Source organism: Pollachius pollachius, assembly GCF_949987615.1.
Source record: "Pollachius pollachius genome assembly, chromosome: 8".
Classification (NCBI taxonomy): domain Eukaryota; kingdom Metazoa; phylum Chordata; class Actinopteri; order Gadiformes; family Gadidae; genus Pollachius; species Pollachius pollachius.
Window position 1 is genome coordinate 10,566,300 of NC_136941.1, and position 13,796 is coordinate 10,580,095.

Below are 13,796 nucleotides of genomic sequence, written 5' to 3' on the forward strand. Positions count from 1 at the left end.
TGCAGCTGTGTTGTCTACAATACATCTCTTGTTGCAACACAGCAGGAGGTAGCTTGAAGCTCTTTGTGTGTGTGTGTGTGTGTGTGTGTGTGTGTGTGTGTGTGTGTGTGCGTGTGCGTCCGTCCGGGATGAATCAAATTACAGTAGACGGATGTGTTGAAATATTGCATTAAATATCCTTCCACTACTTATTTACCAAATGTTATGTTGTATGGTCTCAATAGCCTATTCCTTTTGTTCGGGATGTAATGCACTCTTTGGTTCACTTCCAATAGCACTTGAAATCCTAGGATTACATCCACATGCACACATCCGCGAACGCATACACACACACTGATGAGGCGCACACAAACCCTTGCATGCACCACCGACACCCTCAAGGATACATTGTGGCACATGTGTGCAAGTAATTTGCATGTTTGGATTTGCATATGGTGCGCATGCAGAGCGAGCAAGCCAGACCACCCACAGCTAAGTCTACGGGATGGCTCAGATAGCATGATGTACGAGTGAAACGAATAGTGTCCTCCCTGGAGGCCAGCACACAGACCGACAGACACAGGCACGCAGAGAGACAGGCGAAAGACAAGGTGACCTTGAGGAATAGAAATCTAGTGAGGACGGAAAGTAAGGAGTAACCGAAGACGGACAGATAAGACACTAGAGTTATAACCCGGCCTGTGCTCGTGTTGTGATTCAAGTTCTGGAGGGCTACAGCAGTAGTCTGCTGGAGTCTCTCGCTCTCTCTCTCTCCTATTTCACACGTGGTGGTGCTATCTGTTTTCATGCTTGCTCGCCCGCCTATTCTCCTCAGCCAAGTCCTGTTTATTTGCTTTTTTTCTCATCTACTGGTGAGCCCCTCTACTACCCCCTGTGTGTGTGTGTGTGTGTGTGTGTGTGTGTGTGTGTGTGTGTGTGTGTGTGTGTGTGTGTGTGTGTGTGTGTGTGTGTGTGTGTGTGTGTGTGTGTGTGTGTGTGTGTGTGGTCGTTTGGTGTGTGCGCATCAGCTGTGCATCAACATGGGTAAACTGACCACACAAGACAATAAACTCATACCTCCTGCTATCATGAATTCTCTCACTCTGTTTCTTGCTCTTTCATTCTCTCCCTCCAAACCCAACCTCTGAGCCCCCGACAGCTGCTCCTACATAAAAAAAGACACCGCCTACGGACATATATTCACACTCTTACACACACACACCACTCTGCTCCTTGTCTGTCAGCTCCTCACTATACCCCTCACAGCAGGCACTTCATCAATCTTTGGACACAACGAACACGCACACACACGGACACACACAACCTGTTATTGAGACAATGCTCATATGAAGGTGTTTTGTTTTTATCCCCTTCTCAAAGCTATCCTCTTTCAAGCCCCTTTTTGTCAAATAGTGCTCTGTCCTTCCCTTTCCTTTTTACTGCTGCAGCTAAACATCTGTGCATGTGTGTGAGCATGCACGCATGTGTGAAGGGGAGCAGTTGGGAAATCGATTAGCCTTGGCTTAAGCAGGCCATTTTATTTCCGGTCTTCCATTGCAACGCTCAATCAGCCCACAGCTTCTTCACGGTCGCGCTCTGGACGTACACGCACCCGTGCACACACACACGAGCACACATGCCTTCAAACACATACAGGCTACCACACACACAGATTTTCTGGATTAGCTGGCCATGCCGACATCCAAACATCACACAAATTGACGCACACTCTCACTCACTCACTACTACGCACAGACACAAAGCCTGGTTTTTATTGTGTCCCTCATGCCCTGTTCTCTTTCTCTCTCTCTTTTGTAACACCTCTCGCTTTCCTCAGCAATAGTCCAGTCCATACGGGTACGATGTCTTGTTAGTTTCAGCAGGATATGTAAACACGGCAAAGATAACATAATGTATCGCAAGCAAGCGTCCAGCCAAACAAAACACAATAGCTCGCAACACTTCGCAACACAAAGAGCTCTTTGTTAGTACTGAAACCTCAGCCCCCAGTCACACTGTGTGTGTGTGTGTGTGTGTGTGTGTGTGTGTGTGTGTGTGTGTAACCAAAGAGAGCTGGATCCTGACTCAAGTGTCTGTTCCCGGGAGGATTGTCAGGTACATGCACAGAAGACCTTGGCTCCCAGAGACCTTGGCTTTGATGCCGCTAAATGAAAGGCTGAAGGCAGAGATGACAATGTTGTCTGCCTGGCTGAGCGAGGGTGTCTGTCTGAGAACTGGCGCTCGGTTAATAATGACATTATTCCATGAGCTGAACTCTTCTTATGAGCAAGTGAACCGCCCCCGTCTGACCTAGCACAGCTGGCTTTCAAGCTTCCGTTCTAAAGTCGATTAAAATGGAAGGGATTGCTGTCTGGATTGTTTGGCACTAAAGACTAAAACTAGAATCATAACTGGAAAGAAAAAAGTGTTTGTGTAGTCTAAAAGACTTGGTTGGCAGGACTGAGGCATAGAGTGGATAATGATCATCATCACTGAACACATTGTTTTGTGGCTGGTCATGAGGGCTGTTTTCCCTGACACAGCTGTGCTCTTCACAAATGTTTTGGCTGGAGTGGGAATCCATCAAAAGAAATGTGTCAAATGCAAAGACAAATATTTACGTTAGACACAAGTTTTTGTGGAGTTAATGAGGGAGGCCAAGAGTCTCTCAATGGCTGTCCGTTTTAGCTAGAGGCAGGGGTGTCTGGTCAGCCCATATACTTGTCCTATTATTAACCCCCCACACCCAGGGCCAATTCAGTTTCAAAGGCCTCAGTGGGGCGCAAAGTGGTGTCTGGCGGTCTGTTTGGAAGCCGCACCGTTTGTTTCTGGGGTTTTAATTCCGAGGAGGACGTGCTCGGGCAAGGCCAAGCCATAAATGTGGCGGTGGTCATGTGGTGGAGCTTGTGACTGCTGCTCTGCTCTCTGAGGCGGTGTCTGTTTTTGGCACTCCCATCTCGCCCTAGCAGTCACCCTGTTCCCTTATCCATCCCGGTTGTAATTAGATTCATCCTCTAGCGCCGGGTAACCTGGACCAATATTCAATAGTCCCACGTTTCTGCTTCCTAATCTCAGTAATAATCACAAATGTATTTAAGTTTAGTCTTGTTTACACATTGGACCATGTTTAACACATTAACAAATTCCCGAATGTCACAAGATGTCTTGAGCAATTATATGGAAGAATGAATAATGACAACTCATGCAGGTGAGAACTCAACTCCATATGGTGACGTGTGTCCTACGCAACAACATACACAATTAGTTATTTTTTATATATATTGCAACGTTTGAGAGGTGTAATTGTTTTAAGTCAACACTGGCATCAAGCAAACAAATGATAGGTCATCCCTTCAATCAAAATACTATCAGATCGCAAATTGCTACAAGCCTACTATACAATAGTTAAAGAACGGTTATGTTTCTCATCTGCGAAATTGTGACTGATCTCTGGCGAAGCTGGGATAGATGTCGGATCTCAGCCTGCGCCGTCACCTTTGTGGGCACATGGTTTGGTGGGCATTTCATTTCGCGTTTTTCTTATCTCTTGCGGATGGGGGCTGGCGTATTTTTATCCAGCACGGATGGTCGATCGTATCTTTTTTTTTCCTGCGGCTGGGTTGGATCCGTGTAAGAGAGTGCACATGTGCACACCCGTTGGTCCAGAGTGTGTGGGCCGCATTCACAGCAGCGCCAGCAAATCTGCCTACTGTGAAGTGGCTAATTCTCATCCAATCCAATATGGATGTCAGCTGACAGATGGGCCCAGTGTGTTCAAAGCACAGGCCGCCGATTTAATATCCTGACCATGCTGACCAGGGAGAGAGGGGGGGGGGGGGGGGGGGGATAGAGAGACCCCTATCTTACCACAGTAAAAACCTGACAGGACAGCCATCTCAGCAACGACTGCCCTCTTTCCCTCCCACCCTCTGCACGTCCCATCCTACTCGCTCTCTTTCTCTCTCTCAGTGCATGTCTCTCGCTCCTTCTTTGTCTGGATTTTGTTTCTCTTTCCAGGCGGCCTTGCAGAGCCGTACACCGTCTTATCAAAATATTGTAATCAGCCCTTGGAGAAGCTAGAAGGAACCCCCGATGAGACTCAGGGGGGGTCCCGCCCCCGCAACTATCTAAGAACGGTTGTAGCCAGAACAAGCGAGCCGACATTGGTAACGAACGATCCCCCACACACCACGCACACTGTCGAGCTAATGCTGCAGGGAAAAAGAATAACAGCAACCTGAACTTGAAATGACCCGTGGAGCTCTACCCGATCTCTCCACTCTCTTGCAGGGAGTCAAGTGGCCGATACAAAGGCATGGAGGGGAGACAGGCTCTGACAGGCTGATTTAGAGGTTCTTTCCTTTACCTATGATACACACAATCCCTGCCCGCCCTGCTGCACTGCAGGGCTGGGAAAGGAACCGCCACACTTATCCTGAAAGGCTATCATTTGTGTGTATGTGTGTGGTTCTGTGTATGTGTTCTAACGGTCTATTGGTTGTGTGTTTGTTGGTTTTCCTTTGGCGGCAAACAGCCATTTGTTATTAAAAAAAAACACTAAAATCCCTGCTTTGTCAATCACCAAGGTGTCAAAAGGTTGTACTCGCACGACAGACCTCTTGCACGGCACGTGTACAATTGTGCATTAGACAGGCACGTGTACACACGCACACACACACACACACACTGGCACACTCTGCCCTCCAGATGGAAGTGTTTATTGAGTGCTGGTGTTCTGGCGCAGCTCTCTCTTATTCTGTCTGAAACGCAGAAAGAGCAGTGTGGAAAACTCTTCCAATCAGATCCATCATTTAGTTTGCGTGGATGCGCGTGTGTGCATGTGCTGTCGCCAGAGGGATATGTCTTTGCTCTTCCTGTCGTTCCCTGCTCTAATCATATCATGTCGGAGTGGCAGATTAGTCCTCCCAGATCCCCCGTCTCTTCGCAATCCCCACCCACCCAACAACACAACACCCCACCCCTTCTCTTGTGGGGGAGGGGGTTGTGTTGTTGGGTGGGTGGGGATTGCGAAGAGACGGGTGATCTGGGATCCAGTTGAAGTGGGCTCTGATTGTCATGTGGGGAGGGGGGGGGGGTCAGGCCAAGCACATTTTGCAGTCCCCCATAGAATCGGGAGGATATTTCAAACCCGTTAGGGATTATTGGTCTTGAGTTGCATAGTGTAGGGGGGGATTTACAAAGACTGAAATCTGCCAATAGGAAGAAGCAAACGGCAGGTTCCTTGTAACGGTTGACTCCGATATCTTGATTTGAATGTTGATAATCAGACATAAACCCATGATTTTCTCTTCCTTGTAAAATGGCTTAAATGGCTGCTTAACTATTTGCCAGAGCAAATAGCATTTTGTCAGTTGAAATGACTGCGCTGTAGATATGAGGGTGGAAGGGTTCCCGCAAGAATTCAGAGAAGGAACGGATAGTCTAGACAGTAGAGTCTTCATGTGTTTACCACCAACCCATGTTCCCAGTTGCCTGGTGTGGACCACCGACCCTACGGTGAGCCAAGACCAGTCGTGGAGGGTGCGCTGCTGAAGTCGACCCAGAATTAAAAGTAGCCTTGTGGTCAGGAGCCTTTACCGTCCGAGTTCCACTCTGCATTAACTAACAACACCCGACACCCCCTGCCCCCTCTGCCTGCCCTGGAGGGGGTGTCAGCCAGCTAAGCCTCTAGCTTAATCACCCAGCTAGCATAGCTCAACTGCCGGCCATTCCTGCCTGACATTGAGGCACCGCTGCCAGTCCTCTCCGTGTGACCCCCTTCCCCACCTCCTTCTACCCTTTTCCTTTTTTTTTTTCTTCAAACATATTTTTCCCCCTTCATCTGGTTTTGCGATCTGGTCTTTTCCTTCCTTTGCGCCGGCCGGCCCACCAACTATCGAGGGAAGCCATAGATTGCGGCTCCTGATGTCATCGACAAGAAGGGGGGGAGGGTGTGTCATCGGCTCGGTTTGTTGGGTGGGAGGGGGATGGAGGTCACAACAGGGTCTAGCAGAGGAAGAGGAGAGTGTTTGAGAAGCGGGGAGTATAAACAGAGGTTTCCTGTTAACTGGGGCCCATCTTGTGGGAGTGAAGGGGTCTGGTTTAGTTTAAAGCAAGGCTCTAGTGTTACAGGGAGGGTGGGGGGGGAGTAGGACAGAGGCAGCATGGTTACAGGTTGCAGGAATGTTGCCATGGCTTGGTCATGGATAAGGGGCTGGCCGGACGATGTGCAACCAAGTTGCTAGAGACACTGGGAACAGATGCAACGATTTAGCCTTGCTGTTCAGAGAAGGCTTACCATTGGTTAATGTTACCGTCAATCAACATCCGGGAACAATTGAATAGCGTGGAGTGTACTGAAGAAGAATGAAAGTACAGTGCCTCATTTTACAGCCTTTGTGTTAAATAATGGCGTTCAGATGGAACACTTGATCCTTCAAGTATTGCATGCTTTGTTTTTCCTGCTTGGGTTATTCTTGTCTCTGAACACGGGGTGCTTTCAATTGAACAGAAACTGATAAAAGTCAAATAATTTAATAATATGAATAATGATAATTGCAATAAACAGTTTTCCAACTTTGAATACTAGCTGTCATGCTGGTTAAAACTCTTCATCCCCTCAGTCTGTCCTTGGTTATGGGGTTAGTGAACACTGTATTATATAGCATTTGGCTGCTTTCTATTCACCATTCAAGGCTTTTTTTTTTCTTGGAAGGGGAAAGGCTGTCCCCTTGTATTTCACTTGCTGGTCTTTGTTGTGGTGTGGTCCTACACAGGGGCCGGGCTACAGAGTTGACTGCACACACAAGTACCCTTACAAAGGAAACTATACAGCCATTATGGAGCCAAGGGGGCCAGCAACCTTAAGAACAGGCTGGTTGGCACGGGAGAAAATGAACCCAACGCACACAATGGCCCACCGTTGTCCCTGATCTGGACACATCTGACTCGCTGCTATTAAATATTAGCAGCGCTTTTCCGTTTTTCATGCATAGTAAATAAGAGTGTTATTTGTACTGGGGACTCCATTGATTTACCGCATGCCTTTTCTCAAGGCGGAGCCTGTTAAACAGCAGCCGCTGCGTGCTGTCTCCCCCCTGTGTGATGTGTGAGAAGAATGTCACAGGCCAGCCTGATCCACAGGTATCATGGGTGGTGGTGGAGGGTTGCTGGGTGGGGGGTGGGGTAAAACACCATTGTACTCAGCCCTGAAGCATGACTCTTAGATTTATATCTGCACAATGAATAGAGGCCAATTCCTCTGACCCCCGGGGACTCTGGCAGAGGAGCAGCAGGATACTTGTCATTTTAAAACTGAAATGAAATGACGTTTACCCAGCACCTCCACTCCTCTATATCTATCCTGGCCCTGGTTAATTCAGTCCTCTCTCTTTACATGACCTCTACATTTTTTCCAAACCCCAAATCTTTCAATTTTTTCTACCATCTACCATGCTGTTTTATTGGTCTTTTTTTCCCATTTGTATTGTTATATTTTCCTCGGAACATGTTTCTTGTGGATGTTTATCCTTGGTAGTGTGTGAGTATGTTTCTTGGCCCCTGCATTCCCAGGATTTAGGCTCCACTGGGAGGGAGTGCAGGAGTGTGTTTAGCCCTCCGGCTGGGCAGGCAAAGATGGCCGACACTGTGCTTGGCTAAGCTTCCCTCTACTCAGCTTTGTGCCGTGTGGCTGAGTGGAATTTCCCCCCATGCAGCCAGCATTGTGGTTCTTTGCACATTCTCCACGCCGTCGTGACAATGAGCATTTGAGGAGAGCTATTTGTTCATCATCTTGGCTCCCTGATGCTTTGGATGTCTGTGTTGGTTAATGTTTAAAAACAAGCGTTTCCTTCTGATTGTCCCTGGCTTGGTAGTAAGTTAGGACAGATTGTAAATGGAGTGTGTGTGTCCGGGTGGTACAAACACGAGTGTGTCTTGAGACACTGCCAGCCTCTGTTTCTCCATTAGCGTTGAACTCATAACCTTTGTGTTTGAGCAAATCCATTTTGATTCTGTTGTTTTACAGGCAGAAAATGAGCTGTTCAGGTAGCGCCCTTGCAGCGTTTACAATCTCCTAAAAGCATTAATTATGGAGGAGTGCTGGTTGACTGCTTGTTCTGCCGCGATGGGCGGCCTGTATCTAGAAGGCAACAATCTCTCCGTACATGAAGAGACAAGGGCCTGCAACAGCTAGGATAAGGAGGGGCAGGGGGAGGAGAGGCATGACGTCACCTTGGCTCTCTAGTGTGTGTGTGTGCGTGTGTGTGTGTGTGTGTGTGTGTGCGTGTGCGTGTGTGTGTTTGTGTGTGTGTGTGCGTGTGCTTGTGTTTAAGAAAGAGGGACATACAGACAGAGAATGGAAAGAAATCAGGCAGAACACAAATGCAGGCTGACTGACTGTGTGCCAGCTGCTGTATAAGCACATCCAGCCTCAAACACACACATTCACCTTCCCTCCCACCCTCCTCTTCAGTCCCAGATGAAAAAAGAACAGGGTTGAAATGAGAGTGAGAGAGCGGGGCAGCACATAAGTGTGCATTAAGGAGAGAGAGAGAGAGAGAGAGGGGTAGAGGGAGAAATGGTGAGAGAGAGAGAGAGAGAGAGAGAGAGCGAGAGAGAGAGAGAGAGAGAGAGAGGGGGAGGGATAAATGTGTGTGTTAGAGTGTGTGAGAGAGAGCGAGAGAGGTGGTTTAGATTAATATCTTGCCTGCTCTCCCTCTCCTGCGTCTCTCGTCCTCTCATGCTCCATGATCTAACCGAACAATGTACTTAGTAAGGGCTTGGAATATCTTTTCACTGACCTCATGCTCCTTTAACACGGGGATAGACACACACACACACACACACACACACACACACACACACACACACACACATACACACACACACACACAGAGAACGAGGGAGAGGAAGTTATCGGCTATAAAATCAAGGCTGTAAATATCACTGCTGTTTAGATCGCTTGGATTAACATGGCTCCGCCCCCTGTCTCTACAGTCCTGGGTGGTGTCCGTGGTTGGTCTTCAGGGGCTGTGTACGTGCCCTGCAATGCACACACACACAGCAGCGGTGTGCCTGTGTGAAAGAGGGCTGTATGGCCCCCAGTGGCAGGGCTGCGTCACAGTCCGGCGACCAATCATAACGCGGTGCTGGCTCAAATGTCCCCTGAAAGCACCGTGTGAGACAGCCTGTTGGGCTCCTGTCTAGGCACATTAAATATTTTACAACATGGAAAAATCGGTGTGTTTTTGCCCTTTTCTTCTATCACCCCAGAGTTGGCCTTGGTATCCACTGTTTATTTTTTTTATCCTCCCCACTCCTTATTCAGTCTCCTTCTCCCTATTATTTTTCTTACCTTCTCTATATATTTTTTCTTCCTTCATTGACTTGCACTTGCTCCTTGCTCAACCTTGACTCAGTGATGCCACTTGCTGGTTGATTTGAGGAATAGCAGGTGCTCACGTGCGCATGCGTTATAGCAAATGGCCGCTAGGTGGCAGCATTCAAAGAATACCTTTATCCAGACATGGTGCCGGGGATAATTGACCCATAAGATACTGCAGCAGTCTTAAAGCATTAGCCCTATGGACGGAATCAGTGGTCTCGCTCTCTCTCTCCGTCTTTCTCTCCCTCATTGTATCTTTATGTATGGGTGTATATATGTATATATGCATATATTTTTGCACTCTATACATTTCTTGGGGACCCCTGGAGGCTGTTATCAAGGAGGCCAATGTGTGATGTTGATTAGAGACAATTATATTCAATTCATTCAGATACTGTTGTAACACTCGCTCACTTGTAATCATCTTCTTTGTAGCACAGCTCGCTGGATCACTCATCGCCTCTCTCTCTCTGTTTTGTAGAGCAAACGGGACCATCTGCTAATGAGTGTGAAGTGGTACTACCGCCAATCAGAGGTTCCCGACTCTGTCTACCAGCACCTGGTGCAGGATCGGAACAACGAGAACGGTAAGGCCAGCTGGTTTACATGCCCGCTGGAAAAAACACACACACACACACACACACACACACAAACATACACACACACACACACACACACACACACACACACACACACACACACACACACACACACACACACACACACACACACACACATGCAGAGGTACAGACAGGCATCCCACGGACTATTAGTGGTTATGAAAGGTAGCTGTGAACTGTATTTCAAAAGGTAGACTGTACACTAATTGTCACAGGCTACAGAGTGCTTTGGCTTCCCAGAGTGCTTTGCTGTTCCGTATCTCAGGCAATGCTTCACTTCTGGGCAAGCTGCTGCCAACACTGAGTGCTTATAAGCTGAAGCGGCACACAGGCTGGACATTTATCTCAACACACTCACCATTCAAACATGCTCTATCTAAAATTACTAAAACCTTGTAGATACTGAAAATCTAGAGAGAAAAGAGAGGGTCAAGTGTATGTAGAGGGGGTGTCTTATTTGTTACATATTTATATTTATTATACTATTTATCCTTTTTTTTAAATCACTGATCAGGAGTGGCACCTTGAATTGTGTTGTGTTAATACTCTGTATTCAATGCAATTATAATAAAGCTTCTACTCTATTCTAAATGACAACCCTGTTCGAACCATCAGTTTCATTGTCTGGTGTTGTCCTCACTTAAACAACCTCAGTCCCACTTACACATTAAATATCTAGCTAATTTGTAATTTTGTGTTTTATAATGTATTTATATTTTGATTAGAGATGGTCTGATGTCAGCAAGCTAAAATCTGGGTGAAAGGGGCTTTAACTTTTTCTCATTTCATATTTGTTTTGATGATTCTTGTTGCTTCAGGCAATGTTTTGTAAGCGCTTAGTTGGCAAGCGCATAATCGTCCAGCAGTAGTATAGTGTCTTAAAAAAAATATTTCAAGTCAACCCCGTGGACAATGGCCACTGTTAAAATACTGTTAAAAAATACATTCTCAAAGCTTCATCCACTTGCGTGAATGAGTGGTCTTTGGTAGAATATCTCTGTAACCAAACGGGAAATTAGGTGTTATTTGCAAGGCTCTGCGATAACATAGGACTGCTGGATCTGAGATTAGGTCTTCACTGATAAAATACAATTCCTCCTGATTACTTCACATGTAGGTAGCTAGCCTTAGAGTTAAAACCTACATCCTAGCTTCCTTATCATATTCACCTTCACTTGGCTTTCAACAAACAGTGATACGGAGAGTAAACATACTATCCCACACACTCAGCTTGGATAAATAATGCATGCGGTGCAGGCTAGCCGAGCTTGTTCGGCAGCCGGCCTGTCCATTGAGCGTTAACTTGGATCTATTAGTATTGATGTCACGAGGCTAAAGCGCAGCGCTACAGACACGCCACCGGTCGGCTCGTTTGTCAAGTGAATTCCCTGGGTCAGACCGGGGGCTGGTGATGGGCTCTGACCCATGTGAGGTTCATTTCACTGCAGAATGGGGCCATTATATCCTTTCTTCATAGGGCCAGACCTTATTGCTTTTATTGAATTATGTGGTTTAATATCGACCTACAGGGAGGCACTTTGCTGCTTTGATCACACACTCACATTGTGTGTGTGTGTGTGTGTGTGTGTGTGTTTGGGAGTAGTTCACCTCTCCTGTTAAGGTTTAACGCTGGGCTCTGTTTTATTCTGCCTCTCTAGACTCTGGTCGGGAGCTGGTCATCACCGATCCAGTTGTCAAGAGTCGAGAACTCTTTATCTCGGACTATGTGGACACGTACCACGCTGCTGCACTCAGGTAAACAACGGCACACAATAAACACAAACAAACCAGACGACTAAGGCTGCAAGCTTCATGTCCATAGCCTTGAGCCAAACAATAAAGCACTGAAGCAGCAAATGATGGGCTTTAGCCTCCCCTGTCGTCCTCCTCCTTCCCCTCCCAGAAAATATGATAGCAATCACACTGTAACCCTCTCGTTTCCAGTAGCAGGAAAAAAAGGCAGCCATGATTGTCTCGGCCTGCGAACATATATTCTGCTTTTTCCCTCTTTTCCTTTCTTCATTTCATCCGTTCCCTGGCTCGCATCAACCCACACCCCTCCCACACGCACACACACACTCACACACACACACTCTCTCACAACTCATCTTCTTTCATAACCCACCTCCCCCTTCCCATTTCTGTCTTTTAACCAAAACCATGTGTGCTGCTCCACAGGACGCGTGCTGCTTCACAGATCCCCTACCCCACCCTGCCCCACACACACTGGTTTCAGGGCAAATTAGCGGCAACTCCTCCAGCACAGAGCACCCTTTGATTTGACTCATTCTCAAGCTCCCCCCCCCCCCTTCCCCCCACCGACCCGTTGAAACGGGAGGTAATTCCAGCGGGATGCTGTCATGGAGCAGCTCAGCTCCCCCCCCCCCCCCCCCCCTTGCTCTACACCTCCTGGTCCTCCCCAGCCACCCTTTCATCCTGGGGGGTGCAGGGAGAGCTGAAGCCTGGCTGTGGAGCCAAAGACCGCCGTGTGATGCCCATTATTTTATATATGCCCAGACACACCATGAAGCAAACAAGAGATATGCTGAGGTTCTGTCTCGAGTCCTAGTAGTCCTTTAAGTTTATTTTATTTTTATACAATTGCATTTTTAAGCTTGCGCGAATGTCTAGAGCAGGGGTTCTTAAAAATATCCTGATAGAGAAGATCACAACCCACTTTGGTTCCTGGGTCATCACAGCTCCATCAGACAAAATAAGGCTGACAGGTTCAGCTGGTGCTACCTCCCACAGTAGCGTATCCCACAGGCGCATACCAGAATACCTGCTGCATCATTTGTCACCTCCAATGCACAGGCAGCCAACAGATAATCAGAATACTCAGGCTGCTGCTGCTTTTACTGCTGTATGTGTATATATATATATATATATATGAATGTGTGTGTATATATATATATATATATATATATATGAATGTGTGTGTATGTATATATATATATATATATATATATATATGAATGTGTATTACTTGGTGGACTTGTTTTGGTTTTGCAATAAAATGGGTTGGTTATTATAAGCGTAATCATCATAATTCTGGTCTGTGCTGGTTTGTCTTCTAGGGGAAAATGCAACATTGCCCATTTCTCTGATATCTTTGCTGCACGGGAGTTCAAAGCCCGCATGGACTCCTTCTTCTATATCCTGGGATATAACCCAGAGACCAGGTGAGCTGCTGCCCCTTCTATTGCAAATGTTTGGAAAAATCTGTGTGTACAGAGATGAGTCATCGTCTCCTTTTTGTTCTTCCTCTCACAAACAACAAGTACAACTAACTCCTGCTCTAACCTCCGTCCCCTAGACAGAGATCTTTTTTTTTGTTGGTATTTTCTGTTTAATTGGACAATCATTATAGATATTGAATAAAACTAGCCATTTGCCATGGTCATCGTGGACATTTCGTCTCTTTGTTATTCTGTTTCATGCAAGTTTGCTGGCTGCAGTTCAGTGAGGGTCAGTTCATGGAGGTCTAAACTAAAGGAAATGTTTGAAGTCAGGGCTTCTGGAACTTGGAACAGTCTAGAGGAACTATGACAGTATAGGGTTTGGCTCCCCCTTCAATCGACTGTGAAGTCAGCTATCATTTTATCATATTGTTATCGGTTTTAACATGCCATTAACTCTTTTGCCATTTATGTTTTACTCCATGATTTTATTTGTTTTGGTATTTTATTCACGCAAGCTTTAATCAAATTAATATTTGTAAGGTTTGATGTGCAGTCCTTTTTTTATGTGATATTCAAATATTAATGTCATTTATATTTCAATCAGGGACGGCACATAGTTTCATGTGTGCA

At 46.6% G+C, this 13,796-nt stretch overlaps 1 protein-coding gene across 2 annotated transcripts in view; it reads left to right on the top strand.

The window, feature by feature from the left end:
* Positions 1-13,796, top strand: part of rerea (arginine-glutamic acid dipeptide (RE) repeats a) — an 89,568-nt gene that overhangs the window by 42,528 nt on the left and 33,244 nt on the right. For both annotated transcript variants that reach the window (XM_079742462.1, XM_079742463.1), the window contains exons 4-6: positions 9,846-9,951; positions 11,643-11,739; positions 13,062-13,166. In XM_079742462.1, the coding sequence (XP_079598588.1) occupies positions 9,846-9,951; positions 11,643-11,739; positions 13,062-13,166 (308 nt within the window). The remainder of the gene's footprint in view (positions 1-9,845; positions 9,952-11,642; positions 11,740-13,061; positions 13,167-13,796) is intronic.